The sequence below is a fragment of the Mus caroli genome, unplaced genomic scaffold, assembly GCF_978045245.1.
Source record: "Mus caroli unplaced genomic scaffold, Mus_caroli_1 scaffold_7, whole genome shotgun sequence".
Classification (NCBI taxonomy): Eukaryota; Metazoa; Chordata; class Mammalia; order Rodentia; family Muridae; genus Mus; species Mus caroli.
In genome coordinates this window covers 40310617-40332882 of record NW_028227262.1, presented here as the reverse complement: position 1 = coordinate 40332882, position 22266 = coordinate 40310617, and the positions used below count along the sequence as shown (strand labels likewise).

Below are 22266 nucleotides of genomic sequence, written 5' to 3'. Positions count from 1 at the left end.
CATAGATACTGCCCGCCCCCCCCCCCCCCAGATGTAGCTCCAGAAACCATACAAATGGGTGCTATAGGAAAAGAATTCCAAAATAAATTTCAATGGCAAAAGTGAAGACCGTTAACTCCTGGGGTCCTGAATGTGACTTGATGAAGACTAATGTTGATCTTCATCATCTGTATGCACTAATCCCCGCATGGGGAGATTGTCAAACTCTAGGCAAAGAGACAAGATTTTCTCTAATTTTGTGATGTTTCTGTAGTTCTTACTTTGTTGTGAGTAAACAGAAGGTTTTCTGTTCATTTTAATGGCTACATGGTTATTTTGTTGTAGGACAATCTTGAAATTTTAGATAACCATTCCCTGTGGGGAGGGGAGGAAGGGAGACTTAGTCAAGATCCTGCAAAAACAATATATAACTTTGTGCTTTTGTGAGATTGCCTAAGTAAGACCAACTCCTAGAAATAAAATTATAGAGTAAAATTTCCTCCATTGAGGAAGTGCATCCCATTATCTTTAGAAAGGTTATGTCAGCTGACTGGGTTGCAGTATGTTCATGGATATATTTAAAGAGTTTAATAAACTTTGACCTCATTATTTTCAAGGAATTGGGCAACCTCAGTCTATAGGCCCAGGTCCAATCTGGATTTTGATACTTTCTAATCTACCTATCATGTTGCCTATTGAACCTAAAAATCATGATGGCTATGTTTCAAAACCAAGTTTTGTCTTGTAAGGAGAATTATTTAGGAACCAATGCATGAACTTGAATGAATTTTATTTATCCTGTATGTGTGTGGATGTGTTGTGCTATGTGATTTCATTCACATGTGTAATTGTGTGTGTATGTGTGTATGTGTGTAAAGGCTACAAGTTAACAAGTTCTAGCCAGAACTTTGTTCGTCTCCCCTCCCCTCCCCTCCCCTCCCCTCCCCTCCCCTCCCCTCCCCTCCCCTCCCCTCCCCTCCCCTCCCCTCCCCTCCCCTCCCCTCCCCTCCCCTCCCCTCCCCTCCCCTCCCCTCCCCTCCCCTCTGTGACAGGGTCTTGCTTGACCAGATAAAACCAGGATCTGTGTCTACCTCCCCTACATTCAGCAGTGGAATTACAAATCTGTGCCATCCTGCCTGACTTTTTATGTAGGTCCTAGGGATTGAACACTCCAGTTTTTCATGCTCTCTGACAAACATTGACCCAACTAAGGCATCTCCCAGTCCTTGCACTGAACAAACATATTTTATATTCAAGCTATTAGTAAGAGTAAATTGGAGACTTTTTTTCCTTGTATGATAAGAGGCTATAGAAGCAAGTTCAAAGTGGCACAGAAGTTACTGCTTTCTGTGTTTGTTCAGTACTGACGGCATGCACCATCATCAGTGTGCAGTGTGCAGAAATGAAAGAGATGTAACATAGTCTGACAAACTTTTAACTGTGATCTTCCAGGTGTCTTTAAGGTAAATCTTGGCTTCTATTCTCTATCTGCTTTCTGTTTAGTTTCCCTTTTATTTTAGACAACTGCCCTTGATCTCCAGATCCACTGCCTTGTAATTAATTTCTGTTACATAATAGTATCTTTTGAATGACCAGTTTGACACTGATTTGCACCAATTCAGCATAGGTAGGAACTGTCTTAGTTAGGATTTCTATTATTGTGATGAAACACCACCACCAAAGGAGCTCGGGGAGGAATGGCTTTGTTTGGCTCACATTTCTATATTGCTGTTCACCACTAAAGGAAGTCAGGACAGGAACTCAAGCAGGGCAAGAACCTGGAGACATGACCTGATGGAGAGACCATGAATGGGTGCTGCTTACTGGCTTGCTTCCCCTGGCTTTCTGAGCCTGCTTTCTTACAGAACCCAGGACCACCAGCCCAGGGATTGAACCACCCACAATGGGCTGAGCCCTCCCTGATGCCTTACAGCTGGATCTTATGGAGGCATGTTCTCAATAGAGGTTCCCTCTTTTCAGATAACTTTAGTTTGTGTGTCAAGTTGACATAAAACCAGCCAGCAAGGGACTTAATATTTTTAGGCTCTTAGGTCTTAACTGAGGCTTTTGGAATTTCTGGGGACTAAGAAAAGGTTCATGAGAAATTTCCATCTTAAAATCATGTGAGGCCAAGAATTGCTACTGAAGACTTTTGTATGCTTGAACCTAACCAGTGGCATGTTCTGGGCATAGAAAAGCTGTATTTGCTTCTTTTTTTTTTTAATATTATTTTATTTTCCTGAGTTCATTGATTTTTTTTCTCCCTATGACTAGTTTTTTTTAAACTCTCTTGAATTTCTACTCATTGTTAGCTGAGAGCAGCTTAGTAGAAAGAACAAATTACAATGTAGGAAGTGTAAACTCTGATTCCCAATGAATCTAGACCGTGGGGACTAGAGAGAACTCTAGGGTATAGGGATACAGGGTAGATATTGGGAGAACAAGGATGAGGAGTGGTAAGACTGGCATGCTGTGATATATGTGTTAGCTTTTAAATATAGCTTGGACAACAAAATGAGAGATCTTTTGTGCAGAGGTCATCATGGATACTGAGTGCTGCTGCATTGTCTGCAAGGCACCTTGTCTGGATATGACTAGAGTTCCGTGGCCGTATCTTTGTATTAGTGAGAGTAGAAGACTGGTATATCATTCAAAAAGAGAAGGAAAGAAACAGGTCCCCCTCTGTTAGTACAGAGCTTGCAGGGATTCCCCTGGTAGGCAGGCCATTATCTCCCTGCATATCGTCCTGCCTGTGAACTGGGATTGTGTCCTGCAATTTTCTCTAAATCTTGCCTTTCTAAGTCACATGCCTCACAGGCAGAGCTAGGGAAGACCATGAACTTGAAGGAATGGTTAAAGTTTTGGCCCAGCCCTCCTAAGTCTTGTTTTAAAATTATCTTCAAGACGTTTCTTAGTTTTACAATCTTGTCACTAATAATAAAAATTGAATTATTGTCTTAGTCATGTGAAGTCTTAGTCTTTGAAGAGACACCATGACTACAGCAGCTCTGATAAAATAAAAGTTAACTAAGGCTTATGTACAGTTCTTAGGTTTAGTCCAATATCGTTTCGGGAAACATGGTGGCACACAGGCAGACATGGTACTAGTTCTACATAAGGATTGCAAGCATTAGGCAAAGAGAGAGAGAAACAGAGAGACAGAGAGACAGAGAAAGACAGAGAGAGAGACAGAGAGAGAGAGAGAGACAGACAGACAGACAGACAGAGACACTGAGCCTGCGCCTGCCTTGGACCCTTGAAAACCCAAAGCCCATTCCCTCGGTGACACACTTCCTTAAAGCAGGCCACAGCTACTCCAAGAAGCCACACCTCCTAACCCTCTCTAGTAGTGGCACTCCTGAATGTCCAAGCTTTTCAATCTCTGAGCCTCTGGGGGCCATTCCTATCCAAGCCATCACAATTATTTTATTAAAAGACTGACTGATGAGGTAGCTCAGAGGTAAAAGCATGTTCGAGGTCCTAGGTTTTATCCCTAGTACTAAATAAGTACATAAAATAATTAAAATGAAAATGATTGAATGCTTCTATCTATCATCCATCTTCTGTCTTATTTATGGTAGTTTGCTAATGCTTGTGACATATCTTGAGTTTTACTAATATATAGTGACCTGTTCAGATGATAAAGTTTTAGTGTAAGACCTCTAACATGATGTCCCCCAAAGGTTCTGTGAAAATGAAGGTATGTTACCTGAGAAAGGGAACCTATAGGCAACTGGTAGCATCTTGCCTGAAGAAAGGGGTGACTCTCTAGGGAGCAGACACGGCAAAGAAACACTTCTGAAGCCTCCCTACGTTATCTGTCATTGGGCTTCCATCAGGTTCTGAATGTCATTTCTTCCCTCTCTTGTCTCTTTGATCCATTTTAAGGATGAGTAATGGGCTTGAATGATAGATAGTCTGCTTATTGTCCATAATGTTAGTAGTTTCCCATTGGCATGCTTTGATGTATATGATGGCCTTTTTAATACCGCTTGGACAAAAGAATGAGAGATGTCTTTTCATGATGTTGGCCCCAACACCCTCTTCTAGGACCTTCTATTTGGTTTTGTCACCTTTCTCAGTGTGTCTTTAGCCTTACTCATCACTGTACATATTTGGAGGTTAAGCCAAACACATTTTTGAGGATTACCTCTGCCATTTAGTAAATGTTTGATGATCATAACTGCATGTTTCTTGTTTTAAAATGGGGCTATCATCTTTCTTTTAAGGAACTAAATGAAAATGAAATTATGATGAATTTTTACAGTAGTGAATAACAGGCCACATATGGTACAATCAGTAGCCACTATGCAAGGTGACTTAAATGCATTTTTATCCAGGTTTTACAAATAAGGAAACAAGTTTACAGATGTTTCATAATAAACCAAAGTTCCCAAAACCACGTGCTGCCCAAGATCGGCTTTTCAATTCAGTTTTATTCCAAAGCTTTAAAGAACATTTGCAAATCACAAGAGGAATGCAGACTCCTTTCTGACCTTACTCGTGTGTGTGTGTGTGTGTGTGTGTGTGTGTGTTTCTTATAAGCAGGTGCCCATGACTTCCAAGCTCATATTAATGAAGCCCCCAAAGCCCTGAAAGCTGAGTCCAAGTACATAAGCTAAGCTGAGTTAGATGAGCTTCACAAGCTCCTGGCTCATTTTATAGAGCCTTAGGCTACACCCAGGGATTCGCTTGCAGTGTGTTTCAGATCACTGTTATTGCTGTAGAGGAATAGAACTATTTGCTCTTTGTGACTGTTCTTCCTTGTCAATGTTCCAGCATGCTGCAGACTTGGAAAAGAAGCAGAACGAGACAGAAAACAGGAAATTGTTGGGGACCGTCATCCAATATGGCAACGTGATCCAGGTAGGCGCTGCTGCTCTTGTCTTCTGGAGCTGACACGTGAGAAAGAAAAAGAACTGAGCAAGCAAACTCGTGATAGGGGCAATGGCAGCTACTTTATTGAAAACAACCAAAACAACAAAACACAACCTCCTTGTGTTTCTTATTATATCACTTGGTCATGCTATTGGGTCACGCATAGTGTAAGCATTTTCTTTCTCAGCCTGTTGCTCATCACTTGCATGCAGATGGTTCAGATGGGAAACTTGATGGCTGAAGAGGATAGATACTACTTGTTACAGTTTTGCATCACTTACAGTCTTAGGATGTTCTTAGGTTTGGTGAAAGTTGACTACATTTTAGGTTTTGTTTAGGAACTGTTTGCTGGTGAAAAGAAAACCAGTTATGTGCACTCACAGGCATAAGTATGTATGTATGCACATATGCATGTATGCACGTATATATGTATGTATGTCTGTACAAGGCTTCTCTTAGCCTAAACTGGCCTTGTGCTCAGCTGAGCTGACTCTCAACTCTTGATTATTTTACCTCTACTCTATAAACATTGGGGTTATGGGCTTGTAAAGGCCCAGGTACCTTCACAAAATTTTAATCATATATTTTCTTTTAAATAAGTTTTTATTAATCAAAAGTATTTCACAACTGTCATATTGTAGAGTTGTTTTCTTCATCTGTTATCTTCTGTATTCTTGAACCTTCAGCAGAGATAACACCATCCAAACAAGGCTTCCACAGGTCTTTCCCAGAAGGTGCTGCTAATCTTGTAAACTACTAATTAGGAATGAATTTCTTCCTGTTTTTATTGCTATTGGGATTAGAAGAGTGCTAACCATTAATATGGAAAAAAAAAAGCCCTACTAAAAGTGTGTAAAAATAACTTTCAGTATTTTTTTTTTAAGTAGGGGATGTAAAAGTTAACTAGATAGAGTCTTGCTAAGTTGTCCAGGCTTACCTTGATCTTACTGTATAGCCAGGCTTGCCTTGATTTTATTGTACAGCCCAGGCTAGCATTGGGTCTTCTTCCTGCTTTGTCCTCCTGAGTGGTAAGATTGTAGGTACTCGGGCCACCATTCCTGGCTAATGCTTTTTGATTAAATGTTTACTTAGGCCTTATTCATAGCTCTCAAAAGCTATTAGAATATTAGATAATCAGTCCCATGTGCCCTTGTGAAGTTCCATCCCATTGTCAAGCAAGGCCAGTCCTCTGAGGCTGAGTAGGAAATACTCAGTTTGGAGAACTGTCTACAACTGAGGATTTAAAAAGTACATAAAGGGTACTGGCAGCCAATACATTCCAGTCCTGTGAGGTTTCAAGAAAGACATGCCAAACCAGTTGACAAGGTATCTGCTTTTAGGATGGGTTTAAGAGATCTCAGTTTTATTTCTGGTCTCAGGCTTTGGAGCTTACCTGTGGGAAGGTGAGTCAGTGGATGATCAGAGGCTGTTCCTGGAGGAGCATCAAGGGCCTGGGAAGGCATTATTGTCTCAAATTATCTTACCCATAGGCCATCAAGAATTCACAAATGGTACAGGTTATTCCTCTACTCTCATCAGCCCTATCAAAGATTCGTTGGCCTTTTAAGGCTGCTGCTCTTGTGTTATGTGAACAGGAGATGGGGCAGCAGCAATGAAGTCACAAGCTGGCCTTCCCCCACTAGGGACTGAGAAGTCTTGAGTTTGTGTTTCTCTTTTATCCATAAACATGGGAAGCTATGGTAATGCTTACTGGTCCAGATTACTAGACAAACTCTTTTTCGTCTGCATCTTCCCTCCTTTATGCTTCCTGTAATCAACATCTTCGAGTGAAGGATGAAGCAGTCAGTGAAGGTGGATGCTCAGGGCGTCCTTCACAGAGAATGATATTTCCCTGATGGAACTGCCTTTTAAATCAGACTAATGCATAGTGACAAAATGCCCTTCCTTCATTCCCCACTGGAATCGGTGCCTAGTTAGACTACAGTCCCTTAGCCCCTATCCGCAGCATGATGCCATGCCTCTGTAGCAGCCTCAGATGATGGAATAATTGGCTTCCACAGTGTCTCTCTCTTGCCCAAGACCATGTTGATGAAAAAAAAAGGCAAACAATTTTTCCTTCTCCCTGGCCTGCCTCCGTTCACTGTTCCTTTGCTTGTTGTTTCCAGGTTGGGCACTTTGTGTTTCTCCTGCTTCTCAGCAGCTCAGTGGTGGGAGGAATGTCTGTTACAAAATTTACTTGACGAAGAGAGCTATGGCAGGGAGTTCACAGGCCCGCTCATATCTCATTCTCTTGATGGATTTTTAGCTCCTGCATTTGAAAAGCAATAAATACCTGACTGTAAATAAGAGGCTTCCAGCCTTGCTAGAGAAGAACGCCATGAGGGTGACGTTGGACGAGGCTGGAAATGAAGGGTCCTGGTTTTACATTCAACCGTTCTACAAGCTTCGCTCCATTGGAGACAGTGTAAGTAGAGCTGACCCTGGAAAGCCCTCCACATGCTTCCAGCCGCAACTGTGCTTGAGGCTTGACTAGGAAAGGTTTAGAATTGAAGCCCCAGGCATATGAGGAGATCAGATCGCCATGGAAACTAGTGTTTGGGAAACAAGGAAATGAAGAGTGGAGTGTGACCTAAATACAGTCGCTATGTTTTTCCTACTGGGCCTCTGAAAAAAAAATCCTATTACCTCTGTAATTTTACCATGAAAACATCCATGCCGAATTAATATCCTGGTTAAGGATCCCTTGCCATTCCATTTCCATGAGTGCAGCAGCAGTGTTCAGCTATTTTGGAAATACTGAAGGATGGAAAATGGAAAAGAAACAGCCTTAGTAGGGAATGGGATTGTTTGTTCACCCTGTGCTGCCTGTGTCAGTGGGTGCAGGCAGTGTCTCCATCACCTCCGCAAATGCAGAAAGCCCCTGGCCTGGGATTCTAGACAATACAGAGCCACTGGGATCCCTTTATCAAGGGAACTGAGAACACTTCTGATATTTGTAAGTTAAATTAGTCAGTCATTACGTGGGCACACACTTAACAGTGAATATGTTTAAATGCTATCAGCTATGTAGTTGACCTTGTTAAGGTTCTAAAATAGATGCTTTTAAAAAACAAGCTAAAAGGAAATTGGCACCTTGAGAAGCATGAAGTGTTCTAGAAATACTTACCTACCCTTTACTTAAAACTAGGTACTGACTGACTGACTGACTGAATGACTATTTATTTATTTATTTATTTATTTATTTATTTATTTATTTATGTAATGCCATGTTATAGAAAATTTAGTCATATATTTTTCCAAAATGTATCATTTTCAAAACATGCAGGTTTTACCTCATAGGAAGACAAGCATCTCTTCTACTTCCTTTCCTTCTACTTCCTCCGTTAAAAGCAAATGTGGGGCTGAGGAGATAGCTTGCTGTGCAAACCTGAGGACCTGAGTTCAAATCCCCAGTGTCCACATAAAAACCAGGCTTGCCTATGTCTGACTTTAAGCTGAGCATTGGGAGAGCAGACTAGGCAAATAATCCTGGGGACTCACTAGTCAGGTAGTCTTGCTGAGCAGGAGGCTTTAGGTGTGCTGAGAGAACCTGTCTCGGGACATAAGGTGGAGATGATATAGGTTCTTCTACATCCTTCTCTAGCCTCCACATGCACATCCACAAACATACTCACATACAACATACACATACATCATACAACACACACAACACACATACACACACACTTTCCAATGTACTTGGTTCCAAGTTTTGTATTCAATAAATCTTTCCTTTTCTGTCATTTAGTATGTTAACCTATGACCTACTTGACTGTATAATACTAATAATTATCTCTTTTAAAAAATAGTTTTTCTCACCTGTAGGGATTGGCCCAGTCATACTTTTAAGGGTGTCAGTTTAAATAGTGGAGTGGAATATAAAGTATCAGGCTGTGTTACACGTAAGGGTAGGTTCAAGTTTCTGGACAGACACATTTGTTTAGTTATCCACTACTGTATTCAGCTGTCTCTTGCTGGGGGCTGGAGAGATGGCTCGGCAGTCTGGAATTACCTATACTTTTAGTGGCAGGGAATCTGAAGCCCTCTTCTGGCCTCCACAGGAATGTCAGGACACACATGGTGTACATACAGAGAAAGTGGGCACTCACACATACACACAATATAAAAATAAGCTTTAAAAATGAAGCCGGGCGTGGTGGCGCACGCCTTTAATCCCAGCACTCGGGAGGCAGAGGCAGGCGGATTTCTGAGTTCGAGGCCAGCCTGGTCTACAAAGTGAGTTCCAGGACAGCCAGAGCTATAAAGAGAAACCCTGTCTCGAAAAACCAAAAAAAAAAAAAAAAAAAAAAAAAAAAAATGTAAAAGCTAGCCGGGCAGTGGTGGCGCATGCCTTTAATCCCAGAATTTGGGAGGCAGAGGCAGGTGGATGTTCGAGGCCAGCCTGGTCTATAGAGTTCCAGGACAGCCAGGGCTATACAGAGAAACCCTGTCTCAAAAAAAAAAAAAAATGTAAAAGCTGTCTATCTCTATCTATCTATCTATCTATCTATCTATCTATCTATCTATCTATCTATCTATAAATATAGTAATCTAATAATAGAAAGTAAATTTCCTTCTGTTGTAGTCACAATTTTGAAGATCAGTGCTTTAGAAACATGATAATGGCTTCATTCTTTCAAACAAAAAACAACTCAAATAGTATCTTGCTTGTTTTCCCCCAAATCGAGTTGAGCTTATTTATACAAGCTTCTCAACTTAATAATAATAATAAACCTTTTTCCTAGTGCTCTGGACCAACTCACAGATTATCAAAGTATGCAATAGTTGTGCACTGAAATCCACCTCAGCCGCCTTTCAGAACACAAACCATGCTGCACAGGTCAAGCTTTAAAAGTTCACACGTGCTGTGACAGGCTTGCTGTGATGGGTGTTCCAGAACCATGGAGCAGTACCTGTCCCCTAAAAAGCTGTGTTCCTCCTTCCTTTCCAGGTGGTCATAGGCGACAAGGTAGTTTTGAATCCTGTCAATGCTGGCCAGCCTCTACATGCCAGCACTCATCAGCTGGTAGATAACCCAGGCTGCAATGAGGTAAGGACATTGGAAAAGTTGAAGTCTGGTATATGGGTGAGGGTTGGACCACAGAAGCAGGCTTTGTGGGGAACTAAGAGTGTGTGTGTGTGTGTGTGTGTGTGTGTGTGTGTGTGTGTGTACTGCGTGTGACTTTAGCAGAAATTCAGGATACTGCCAGTTCTTCAGGAGAAGAGCCCAAGGCCCACTGTTGACTGTGATGAGGTTTTGTAGGTCTCTGCATGAGTGGTGAGTTTGATAAACTTTGCATCACTGATGAATCATTCTCTAATTGGTTAAGCTTGAAAATGCTACTGTCGCCATTTTCTTTTTTTTCCCTAGCTGGAGGAACACATTTTTTTCAGTTTGACTCCCTAAGGAGAGTGTTTTATGGTAATTCTCAGGAAGTTACATTACAGGTTGGGCGTAGCCTTGCTACAGTCTCTTACTTTCATCTCTACATCTGCCAATCTCCCTGTGTCTCCCTGGGCAGTTACAGACACAGGATCCTAAATCTCTTATGATACATGTCTGTCTGTCTCACGGAGAGGACATGAGCTCTGGATCGTGAAAGATGTGAATTCGTATCTCAGCCTGTGGTGCCCGAGTACTGGAACTGCAGATGAGTTACTTAGCATCTCTGTGCATCAGTTCCCAGTCTGAAAGGTGGACCAGTTTCTTAGGGTGCTGCTGGCGAGCATGTGAGGTGCTGCTCTTGCTGTTAATGACGACCTTGGCGGTTTCAAATGTGTGCACTGGCCAAGTTCTTACCTCAGTATCTCATTCCATTTTATAAATACTTTATTTCATTTGGCATTTATACGTGTGGCTACAGAACCAGAGACTTATAGGAGAGAAACATTGCATTCCAAAAGGGGCAGGAGAAAACCAGGGCTTGGAGCTTCAGGTCAGATTTGGAGCATGTGTAGAGACAGGCACAAACGAACCATTTGTTGCCAAAGGTTCTTCCTCCCCACGTGCCTTCTGAGGTTCTTTCTTTGGGATGTATTGGGGACTTTTCCCATGGCCTTTTCTCATCGACAAAGTACCTGGAAAAAAAAAAAGCAATTTAAGGTTTATTGTGGCTAAGATGCATGGTGGGGAAGACACAGGGATGGGAGTGGAACAGTGTTACCAGTCAGGCTGTATGTCCCTCCATAGAAAGGAAGCAGAGAAGAGAGAGGCCAGGAGGCAAGGCCAGACCATCCACCTCAATGCCTTTCACTCTAGAGACCAACTTCCTGCAGCTAGGTCCCTCCTCTTAAAGGTTCCAGATCCTGCCAAAACAGCTCCACTAGCTGGGGCCGCTGCCTTCAGACACACAAAATCGCAGGGGATGATATGGCTCTCTGAACTATATATAACAAGATGTTTGTACTGAAGCCCAGCTGGCCTTCCTGGGAGGAACTTTGGGTCTATATGACATGGCTATTCTAGGAGCTATGTGAAAAATTAACTTTGATTTGCTTTCTAGGTCAACTCTGTCAACTGTAATACAAGCTGGAAGATAGTGCTTTTCATGAAATGGAGTGATAACAAAGACGACATTCTCAAAGGAGTAAGTGTGACTCTTCCTGGCACCGTGCGCTTCTCAGAGTAGCAGGTTGGCTTTGTTTCCAAACCCGTTTCCCAAACCCTTCCCTTCCATCTTGTGTTGACGTACAGGGTGATGTGGTGAGGCTCTTCCATGCCGAACAAGAGAAGTTTCTCACCTGCGATGAGCACAGGAAGAAGCAGCATGTCTTCCTGAGGACCACCGGCAGGCAGTCAGCCACGTCGGCCACCAGTTCCAAAGCCCTGTGGGAAGTGGAGGTGAGCAGTGGGCTGTGGAGGTAAAGAGTGAGGCAGGAGAGGTTAGGGAAGCGACTGGGGATGTGTGTGTGTGGGGGGGGGGGGCGGTGATAGAGCTCAGAATTAAACCTCTGAGCAGCTGTGTTTCTAAATCATACCAAGATAGTCATAAAGATAAGTAGATATGGCCCAGGGAAGCAAGCACACCGTGATGTCGCAGATGAAAGTTGCATGGTTTTATGGAGAAAGATACACATTCTTTCCCCAAGTCACCGAAATGGCTTTTTCTTACCTTCCCCCATCCTCCTCTGATGTTTTTCTTTCCTTTCTCTTGCTTGTTGTTTATGTATGTACCCTGCATATGATGAGTAAGCTGCACTCCCGAAACCTCAACAATAGGGTTACCTAAACAAGACCTGAGGAAACACCAAAGCTGACGTGCCTTTGTGGATGGGGGTGGGGGTTCCACATGACCTCACCCCTTGGTGAAGAGCTCCAGGCAAATTAGTGGCTGCCGAGAGAGGGGAGAACCAGTCTCCTCCAGGGATGAGCCTGCTGATAGGTTATCCAATCCTAAGCATTTATACCTATGAGCAACATTGAGTTAACTAAGCAAGCTAATAATAATAATAGACTTAAAGTAGAAGAGGCCATGGATTTGAGAAGAGTTGGGGGCAAGGGAGGAGTTAGAAGGAGGAGGGAAATTATGTAATTTCAATACCCATATGTGAAATTCTCAAATCATAAATCAAAAAGAAAAGCAGCAAACATCTAGACAGGTGTACTCAGCAGGAGGGCCTGGGTGCCAGGAGGGCTGTTCCTGGTGCTCTGGAGCTTTGGGGTGACAGGAGAGGTGTTCCACGTGCTCAGGAGGTTTTAGTAAGGAAGGATGAACTGATGGGGTGAGGATTAAGATTTCCTAAAAGACAATGGGTGTCCCAAAACACTGGTCACAAACCAAAAGCAAAAGTCAATGTGTGGGAAAAGGGAAGGCAGAGGGGAAGGGCGAGGGTTGATAGTGAAGGCAGGGAGATTAGAGAGTTGGCTGGAGGGGGTAAGGAGAAGGAATTAGATACAAGTGCTAAACTGTCAAAGAACTTCAAAGATCGAAAGAGTGAGCATTTGACTGATGTTTCCTAGATGATCTGCGTTTGGAAGGGAGAGAAAGAAGTAGGGTAGTTCCTGTCGTGTAAGGGAAAGGCTGGGAACCGGAAATATCATGAGACAGCCTTGGCACAAGACTGAGTAACCTGGCTTTTGGAGCGACACAGGATGCACATGGAGAAATGACCACACTGGAGACCACCGCTTCAAATTGCACCTGCCAAAGCTGCAGGGCACTGGGAATGTTCCTCCCAGGCAGGGAGAAGTCCGGAAAGGTGTTCTGAGGGACAGAGTCGGCACAGTCAACAAGCGCTTACAGAAAGCAGTGATTCTGTCTGAGGTATAGGCTTGTAAGACCAAGGAAGAGGCTGATAGGAGTGTTGGACTGAGAGTGTGACGGAAGGCAGGGCTGTCCTCCATAGTCTCCCGCCGAGTGCAGTGCATTTCTGCCTCTACTTGTTACCTATGCCCCTTCTCCTGCCTTCTGCCCTTGGCAAATATAGCAGAATGCCCAAGTCAGAAATACAGAATTACGTTTCTTTATATTCCACTCAGCTAAGAACCAGCACCTGGATCAGGCACCAGAGGAACAATAGCCCATACGAGGTCCCCCAGCTTGTTCCCGAGTATGTCCCATTTGCTCCTGGATAGGTGACTGCTGATAGGTGGCCAGCCTCTCCCTTGACTGGCACGGAGCAGCTTTCAGCCTATGCAGCCTGTAAATTTGCCAGTTGTTGATGACTTTTGAGTTCTTTATAATTTGGAGCTGTTATCCATAAAGCTTCAGGGACACTTGTGCTTAGACATAAGTTTTCATGTGTTTGCATGCACGCCAGTGGGATAACTGAAGCCTGTATCGGCTATAGGATCAATGTTATGAGAAATTGCCAATCCAAATCCAGGTTTGATGACATGCTGCTAATTTCGGCATGTGGAAGCCAAGGCAGCAGGATTACCATGAGTTCAGGGTCGAGCTAGGCTAGCTGTAAACACCCTGACCCAAACCAAAACAGAAAGGAAACTGAGAACAAGGATGAAGTTGCCTACCTGTCTTCTAAAGTGGAGGGAGTATTTTCGAATTCTCCCCCTGAGCATTCAAGACACTCTGTTCTTTTCCATGTCTGCCACTGAAACAGATATGACAGTGCTGCTCCTCATGGCCTTTGCCCTCCCTTGTGATGTTGCTAATTTTCTTTGTGCTCATCTTTTCTTTGTGCAGCCTTTCTGGTATAGTATCTGCTCAAATACTTTGCCCATTTAAAATTTTCCTTCCTTTTCTTTGACCTGGATGTAGAAATAAGCTCATCCTGGCATTGGGTAAATAATTTCCTGCAGTTGCCATGATAAAGACACACTGACCTATCTGCCTACATTCATCTTATCCATCCATCTCTCTTCTTTGTTTGCTTGTTTGTGTGTGTGTGTGTGTGTGTGTGTGTTAGCTTGTCCATCAGTTTTCTTTGCTTTTTCCTCTCAGTGTCTGAACCATTTCTTCTTTGGCTATTCACATCTGTTTAGGGACAGTCAGTCATTTAGCTTGTTCCATTCAGGGAGTTCCCTGAGAGCTAGAACTTTGTCTTTATTCACAGATATCCTCCTTGTTCACAGTTTGTGTTTGTTCTTTTCTTTGCATTCAAAATAGTGTCCGAGAAGAAAGTGGGTAGAGGAAGCAGAGAAGATACAGGAGGAGGAAGTCAGGGAGTGGGAAAGGGAAAGGAAGCAGAGAGAATACAGGAGGAGGAGGTCAGGGAGTGGGAAAGGGAAGCAGAGAGGATACAGGAGAAGGAAGTCAGGGAGTGGGAAAGGGAAGGGAAGCAGAGAGAATACAGGAAGAGGAAGTCAGGGAGTGGGAGAGGGAAGCAGAGAGGATACAGGAGAAGGAAGTCAGGGAGTAGGAGAGGGAAGGGAAGCGGAGAGAATACAGGAAGAGGAAGTCAGGGAGTGGGAAAGGGAAGCAGAGAGGATACAGGAGGAGGAAGTTAGGGGGTGGGAGAGGGAAGCAGAGGGGATACAGAAAGAGGAAGCCAGGGGTTGGGGGAAGGAAGGAGGTAAGAGAGGAAAGAGACAGGTAGGATAGCAGTCTCCCAAGGTAACTAGAAGTGGAAATACAAAGTAAGGAAAAACCAAACATGTCGGAAGTAGAGGGAAAGCAGACTGTCTCCTGCCTTAACTACTTCCCTTGAGCCATTTCTTCAGTGGACAGGATAGTTTTGTACAGTTGGCACTTTATAAACAGATGTTCACTCTGCTGGGACATGGTTAAGAAAATATGTAAGCCTACAGAAATCAGGGTCTCTGACACCAGTGCCTTAAAAGCCATTCACCAAGCCTTCCTCATTCAAAATTGATTGACGACTTTCCGAGGAAATTTAACTTGAAAGTTCCCTTGAGGGCATTTTCATTTTGCTCTGAGGACAACAAGCTGTCAATTTCTTGCTTCATTAAAATCTGTCTCCTGCCAGTTTTTGTTTGTTTCTTTGTCTTCTTTCTTCTGAATTTCCTATGGAAAAGTTTAGGGTTTCTTTAAATTGTTTCCTGCCTTACTGGAAACTGTCCTTCAAAATAAAGAAGGAAAATAACACCATGTGTTTTGTGGATTTAAAACACTAGACATAGGTGTCCTAGAGAGAAGAGCACTAGTAGCTCTTGTAGAGAACCAGAGCTTAATTCTCAGCAGCCACAAGGCAGAAAGCAACTGACTGTAACTCCAGTCTGCTTCTGGTCACCATGGGAATTGCATGCACACAGCTCACGGATACACAACAGGCAAAGACACTCATACGCATAAAATAAGATAAAAATTCAAAGAAAATTTCGGAAGAGCTCTTGAGGGTCTCACGTATTAGCATAGGCACCAGCTTTAGTTAGCGTGATGTGTTGGTAATGTGTTATGTGGGTTCGAGTCCCACCTCAAACCACAGTTACAGTAGTTTCTTCTCTCCTGTTCTTTGTGTTGTTGTGGTCATATGTTTTGTTTCTACATGGATCACAAACTTCAGCTTACTTTATTGTATGCCTTGCTCCCAGGGGTGTCTAGCCAGTAGCCTTTAGATCTTCATATAAGCATATACATATGGCTTTGTTTGTATTACAACCCTTTGCGTGGTATGGCTCAGAGAAGCCGAAACACTGGACACCCAAAGAAGCAACAATTGCTCATGTCTCAAGGTCATGCAGACAGGATCACGCAGGTCTTCTATGCTTGCTTTCATTGTTACACCCTAAGCCCTGTGTTCCTTCAGAGAGATCCAAGTTTGCATAGAGGATTTCATTCTTCAGAAGAACTTCCCATGTTTGTTGTAGTTCAACAAATTGTCTGTATTCTCGTTTGTGTGGAAGTAACTTTGTTTTACTCTCATTTATAAATGTTTTTCCCTTCTTTTAATTAATAGCTTTATTGGGATGCAAGTCATACTGTGTATTCACACTGAAACCTATTCAATTCAATAATTTCTAATAGATTCGTGGGGCTGTGCAATTATTGGCCCTATAAACTTTTTAAAATCGTCTCTGAGGAAACCCTGTCTCTAATAGCAGTCACTAGTCATCCTCACCCCAGCCCCCATTCCATCTCGGCCTCCTGGGCAAAGTCAACATCTTCCATGGATGTTCCCTGTAAACAATTCTTTGTGAGTGGCTTCTCTTACTCAGGGGAGTGTTTCACTGTAATTCGGGCTGCTATAACAAAAGACTGGAAATTGATTTCTAAATGTAATTACATAGCACAGTGAATTAGGCAGCTCTCTGGGGTCTTTTGCTTGAGGGTGTAGTGTAAATCCCTTCAGAAGGCTCCGAGCCCTTAGCTTTGGGGATTAGATGTCAGCATAGGAATCTCTGGAAGGGGCGCACACATTCAGATGATGCAGATTCTGCCTTCAGAGTTCATCCACATTGGCATGCGTGAGTACTTTATTTCCCTTACACCCTGTAACACAGCAGTATATGAGTTAAACCTTTTCTCTATTTACTTATCATTTAGAACTTTTGGGTCATTTTTACATTTTGGTTCCCCTGAAGAATGCAGCCATGAACATTTGTGTGCAAGTGTTTTCATGTCTCGAGACTAGAATCATGGGTGACAGATTCGAGTTGGACCTGTGACGTGTCCCCAGACTACCCCCCACCCCCGAAGCTTCTGCATACTGTTACTTACCATCAGTGTGTCGTGGTGCTGCTGGTCTCTCCATGAAGCTTTCATTTCCTGAAGAGTGGTTTGTTGCACTTCAAATTCTAATTAGGCAGTAATGCTTGGTTTATAATGCTTGGGATGCTAGTACAATGGTTTTGAAATCTTTGCCCCCCCCCGCCCCCCCATTTGTATTGTCTCATAAACTTGACTCTGGTGTTCCTTGAGCGTGCATGTCTGTGCTTATCCTGGCAGAGTTCTTTATGTTTCTTGACTTTATGGGTATGTGTCAATAATGACACAGGTCATTATTTCTCAGATATGTTTTTGACTTTGACCAACCCACCCTGACATAAGCTGGAGCATTTAATATCATCTGACTGAGTTAATGGGTCACCGCCTTATTGCTTGACAGTGCAGGCAGGAGTGTGTAATTCTCTGAAGGACGCATAAAGGACATATAAGGACAATAAAGTGTAGCTTTATTGGATGTATAGGATTTGTTGTTCTTTTTAGGAGAAAGCAGTTTTGTTTTGTTGGAGTCACCTTCCTGTGAATCAGTTTGGTCCCATGGAAGTTCATTCTCATGCATTACTAGGTCAAGGTAGAGCAGTCTACATTGTGAGGCTCCGTTACTATTGGTAAACGCCCAATATGGACCACAGGATCTCTCGGCCAAGGTTTGTCAATCAGAACCATTCCCAGCCCCATGGGAACTCTGGGAGCACTGGCATTTCAGGTGTGTGTCTGTGAGGCACATTCATGTGTATATGTATGTGCATAGGTGTGAATAAAGCATGGACTTTGTGTATGGTAGGCAAGTGCTCTACCACTGCACTCTATTCCTCTGTCAACCTTGATCATTTTGAGTGGTCTTATGGGGTCTTTAGGTATTGGTGGGTTAATATTCAGTCAACAATTTAGACAAACTTCTGGAACTTTCTCTGTGCCTAGCATTACATCTCTATAGCTCTTCCTCCCAAACTCTGATCTTCTCCTTGACTAAGGCCTTGTACTTAGATATATTCTCACTGGGCTGCAACACCTATTCTGAGGGACCACAGTGGTGCACCACTCCCTGTCTAACAAATACATGCGTTTCATACATCCTTTCCAGTTTTCTCCTTCACTGTGGTGATGTCATCTGTAGACTGCAGCACACTAGTTCTGTATGTCAGTTGCAATATTATGACTGAAAGGTACAGTTTCATGGTAAATTGCCCCAGACTCTCCTTCCTCTCACATTTGAGAGCACCGCTTTGCAAATGTGTTGCAACACACAAGTACATGCATGGGAAAGATCTCTGAATTTTTATTAATCAACTTTTGCATTTTGTGGGTGAATTTCAGAATCTTTTGTCTTAGGGTAAGGGAAATGGCTCATCACTTGTCATGTGAGCATGAGGACCTGGGTTTGCATTTCCACTGCCACATAAGGGCTAGGTGCAGGGGCAGAGACAGGCAGATCATCAGATGCGTGCTGGCCTGCCAATCTAGCCAGAACGGAAGTCTCCAGATTCAGAGAGCGCAATGGAGTAAGATACCTGAAGTCAACCTCTGGCTTTTACATGTGCAAGCACAAGATGGGTGCATGCATGTGTGTGCACACATGCACATATACATACACAACTAGCCAATGAGCTTTATACTTTACTAGTATTAAGGCAGAGATCTAAATAGTGTTTTAGTTCTTATTCCAGACATTTTATGTTAGCCAGGAGACAATCCCTTTTATAGAGAAACGTCATTTTCATGATTCTGTAACTTGAGATGTTCCATCTTGGAACTTGGCACAGTTTTATAGAAGGATGCTAACCCCTTAGTAATACCGCTAGTGAACTGTGACTTGTCATTGTCTCCAGTTCAGTGGCATTTCATTGTGGGCTGAGAACTCTTCCACACCCACTAACCACCTTCGCTCTTGCAGGTAGTCCAGCACGACCCGTGTCGGGGTGGAGCTGGGTACTGGAATAGCCTCTTCCGGTTCAAGCACCTGGCTACAGGGCATTACTTGGCTGCAGAGGTAAGTGTCGACATATGGTTTTCTCTTGGAAAGTGAGTTCACTGTGGTTATTGTTCTTCCCTCGCCTGTAGCAGCTGGACGCCTGGAAGCTCAAGGGAGCCCCCAGCCACCGAGCTTCTTCGTCTGCCCTTCTGTGTTCTTCTTTCTCATTTCTCTAGAAAAGAAGAGTTACAAATGACTGGCATACTGTGGGACTTGACAGGGCTCCTGAGCAAGATGTAAAGAGAAGGAAGTTAGAGTGTAATGGTATTGTAGGTTTCTAGGGCAGTTCTCCTGCTTTGCTCTTGTATACCGCTTTGCTTATAGTCATCTGAAAACCCCACACCTAACACATGTCCTGGTCACATGGTAAATAAAATCAGAAGCACTGAAGTGCATGGAGAACTAGAGCATTTCATAGAGAAATCGGATTCCTCAGAGTGTTATGGGGGGACATAGGTGTCATCAATCTCATAAGAACATCACGAATCAATTAACAAATTATTTTGAGAAAAGGTCTCACTATATAGCTCTGGCTGGTCTGGAACTCACAGCAATTCACTTAACCTCCCCCCGAGTGCTGGGATTAAAGTCATGTGCCGCTACCCACGTATGCACTTACGTACGTACATACATACATACACACCCACACACACACATAAACACACACACATGCTAAGCACTCAAGTCAACTTTTTGAGTCAGGGTCTCACTTTGCAGCTCAGGCTGGCTTTCAATTCTCTATCCTCCTGCCTCAGCCTTTTATCTACTATATTTAGCTTATGAAAGCTTTTTGAGCAAAGGAAAGACTCAGTGTTGAAGGATGGGTGGAATTTCCACTTCAGTTTCTGTATTACGTTAAGGGACATCCTGCAGTGTAACTGATGTGGAGTTTTCCTCTGATCTGAGGGAAGACGTACATCCGATCATTTTCACATTCTAGTAGTACATCCAAAGAGCCCACGGGTGTCTGGCACCACTGGCTCAGAATTTCTAAGGATTTGTGTCAGGATCAGTCCTGCTTCTGCTGCCACGGGCCCTAGGAATTTGGATTCTAAATATGTAAACTACCTGGAGTGTCTTGATACTTGGATGAACTGATGATTTTGGAATACTGAAGAACCAACCATGAAGAAGTCCAAGTTGACATTTAAGATGGAATCTTTGGGAGGAAGAGAGCCATCTAAGCAGCTTTGAAAAACCTTTGGTTATGAGGCTAAAGATTAAGAGTGTTTGTCTTTCCTGCTATGTTTTAAGGTAAATGTAGTTCTTTCTAGAGGTGTCTTAAGCAGGGCTATCAATGACTGTGTTGACATTATCTTAGGTCTCTCCTGTTGCTTTCCTAGTGAATTTGTTGTGTTTTCCTTGTCTATTCTCAGAGCTGAACTGTCTACTAGTGATTGGTGGATTGTTGTGTGTGTACTGTAACTGTGACTTGTGTTGTTGTTGTGGCATGCTGGTTCTGTGAATAGGGGAAAGGGACAAGTTCTTAGCCGTTCAAGGATGACTGCAGGTATTGACGTCTCCTGCAGTTGGGTCCCGGTCCTTGAGAAAGAAATGGATGTTTTAATTTCCTAATGATTCTTTTTCATCAGGTAGACCCTGACTTTGAGGAAGAATGCCTGGAGTTTCAGCCCTCAGTAAGTACAGGCAAGAGCCTTCTTGTCTTTGTCTGGTAGGGATAAGGCCAAGCAATCTGGAGCCGCATTTAAGAAATTGTCAAGTGGCCTGTGAGCGTCGGGGAAGGGGAAGATTTAGGTTACCTTCACCAGGGTCTTGTTCTGTGCTTCTCTTAGAGAATGTCCTATCTTCCTGTGGTCTTGATGGTTTTCCTGTGTCAAGAGTCTACACTTCTAAGTTGGAGAAGTGCATGTATCTCTTGGAATATTTCTGGGTGGGAGATGGTGGTGGTCCTTATGTAAAGGTGGCCTCTTACAAACAATAGTCTCTTAGTGCTGTTGACCTTGACCTGTGACTCATCCAGATTTTGAAGAGATAGTGTGTAGTATCTTTTCGACTGTGGAGATAACACATGAAGCCTGGGACACATGTCCTCCAATGGGACAATCAGATGGCTGACCTCTAACTTTGCTTTTTTTACAAAGCCAGAATGGTGTTAGGCTCTGATGTGATTTGGAATTTTGTTACAAATGGATTTAGCTTTGGAGAAATCATGACCAAGGAATATTGATTTGTGCATACCCCAGGTAGGGGAGGAAGAAAGCAGTGGTAATGTTTCATGGACATTGGATATCCACAGAATGGTTCTATTTGCAGAGTGCTTGGTTATGCTGAATTCAAACCAAACACAATGCCAAACCGTTGCTGTCTTGTTTGACAAGTTAGTACGTGTGCTGGTCTCAGTGGCTGGTGTGGCAGTTAGACTCAAGGGCACTTACTTTTCTAGGAAATTTGGGAACAGCACATAAAGGAGGGGAAGTAAGGCAGAGATAAGTCCAAAGGAAGGGGCCGGGAATCTTGTGCTAGTGGTTAACTTTCTAGTTATGTTTGGGTAGAGGCCTGGCAATAAAAGAAAGAAAGTCCATTGTGGCTGAGGACTTCTGGCCGTGACTACATAGACTTCTAGGGTTTTACTAGTGACATCTCCTCCGCTCTGTCCCACAGAGTGCCTGGGACTCCTCTCCATCTTCCCATTGCCTTTCTGTCACCTTTACTTATGCAGACAAGTGGAAAGCTTGTCCCCCACAGCTAATCCAGCTTAGAAAGCAGAGCTAATCCAGTTTGCTGCTTGTCTGAGCCCTTGGCCTGACTGTTTTTTCTTGTTTGATATTTCTTTCTTTTTTTCGAGACAGGGTTTCTCTGTGTACCCTGGCTGTCCTGGGACTCACTCTGTAGACCAGGCTGGCCTCGAGTTCAGAAATCCGCCTGCCTCTGCCTCCCGAGTGCTGGGATTAAAGGCGTGAGCCACCAATGCCCGTTTTGTTTGATATTTCTTATTCTTAGACTGTCATTATCTGAGAGAAGAAACTACCATGTATGGCATCAACGCTGCCAGCTGAGGTATCACAGAGGGAGTCTGACCTTTGGCATGAAGATAAATCACTAATCATTAGAAGGGGAGATGCTATCTAAGTGAGCCATGGGCACTATGGGAGATGGCATGGTTCCGTTAGGTTCTGTATATGAACGAAGACAATATTTGCAGGGTAAGATAAACCCAAGGAGGAAGAAGAAAGACAGACCTTTATTTAAATAGACTGATCATCGACAAGTCATATGAGCTTGAATAAGTAGCTTTCCCTCCCCGAGCCTCAGATTCCTTCTTTGTGCCAGCAACATTTTCAAGTTGCACAGGATCAGTAAGGACTTTAGTGTGCTCATATCCAGCAGGCCATC

At 43.3% G+C, this 22266-nt stretch overlaps 1 protein-coding gene across 15 annotated transcripts in view; it reads left to right on the top strand.

Annotated features, from left to right (window-relative positions):
• Nucleotides 1-22266, top strand: part of Itpr1 (inositol 1,4,5-trisphosphate receptor type 1) — a 338511-nt gene that overhangs the window by 129022 nt on the left and 187223 nt on the right. For 10 of the 15 annotated variants that reach the window (XM_029478988.2, XM_029478985.2, XM_029478978.2 and 7 more), the window contains exons 6-12: nucleotides 4759-4845; nucleotides 7124-7282; nucleotides 9809-9907; nucleotides 11361-11444; nucleotides 11552-11698; nucleotides 18835-18930; nucleotides 20505-20549. In XM_029478988.2, the coding sequence (XP_029334848.1) occupies nucleotides 4759-4845; nucleotides 7124-7282; nucleotides 9809-9907; nucleotides 11361-11444; nucleotides 11552-11698; nucleotides 18835-18930; nucleotides 20505-20549 (717 nt within the window). The remainder of the gene's footprint in view (nucleotides 1-4758; nucleotides 4846-7123; nucleotides 7283-9808; nucleotides 9908-11360; nucleotides 11445-11551; nucleotides 11699-18834; nucleotides 18931-20504; nucleotides 20550-22266) is intronic. The other 5 variants (XM_029478979.2, XM_029478989.2, XM_029478987.2 and 2 more) reach the window with 1 other exon arrangement.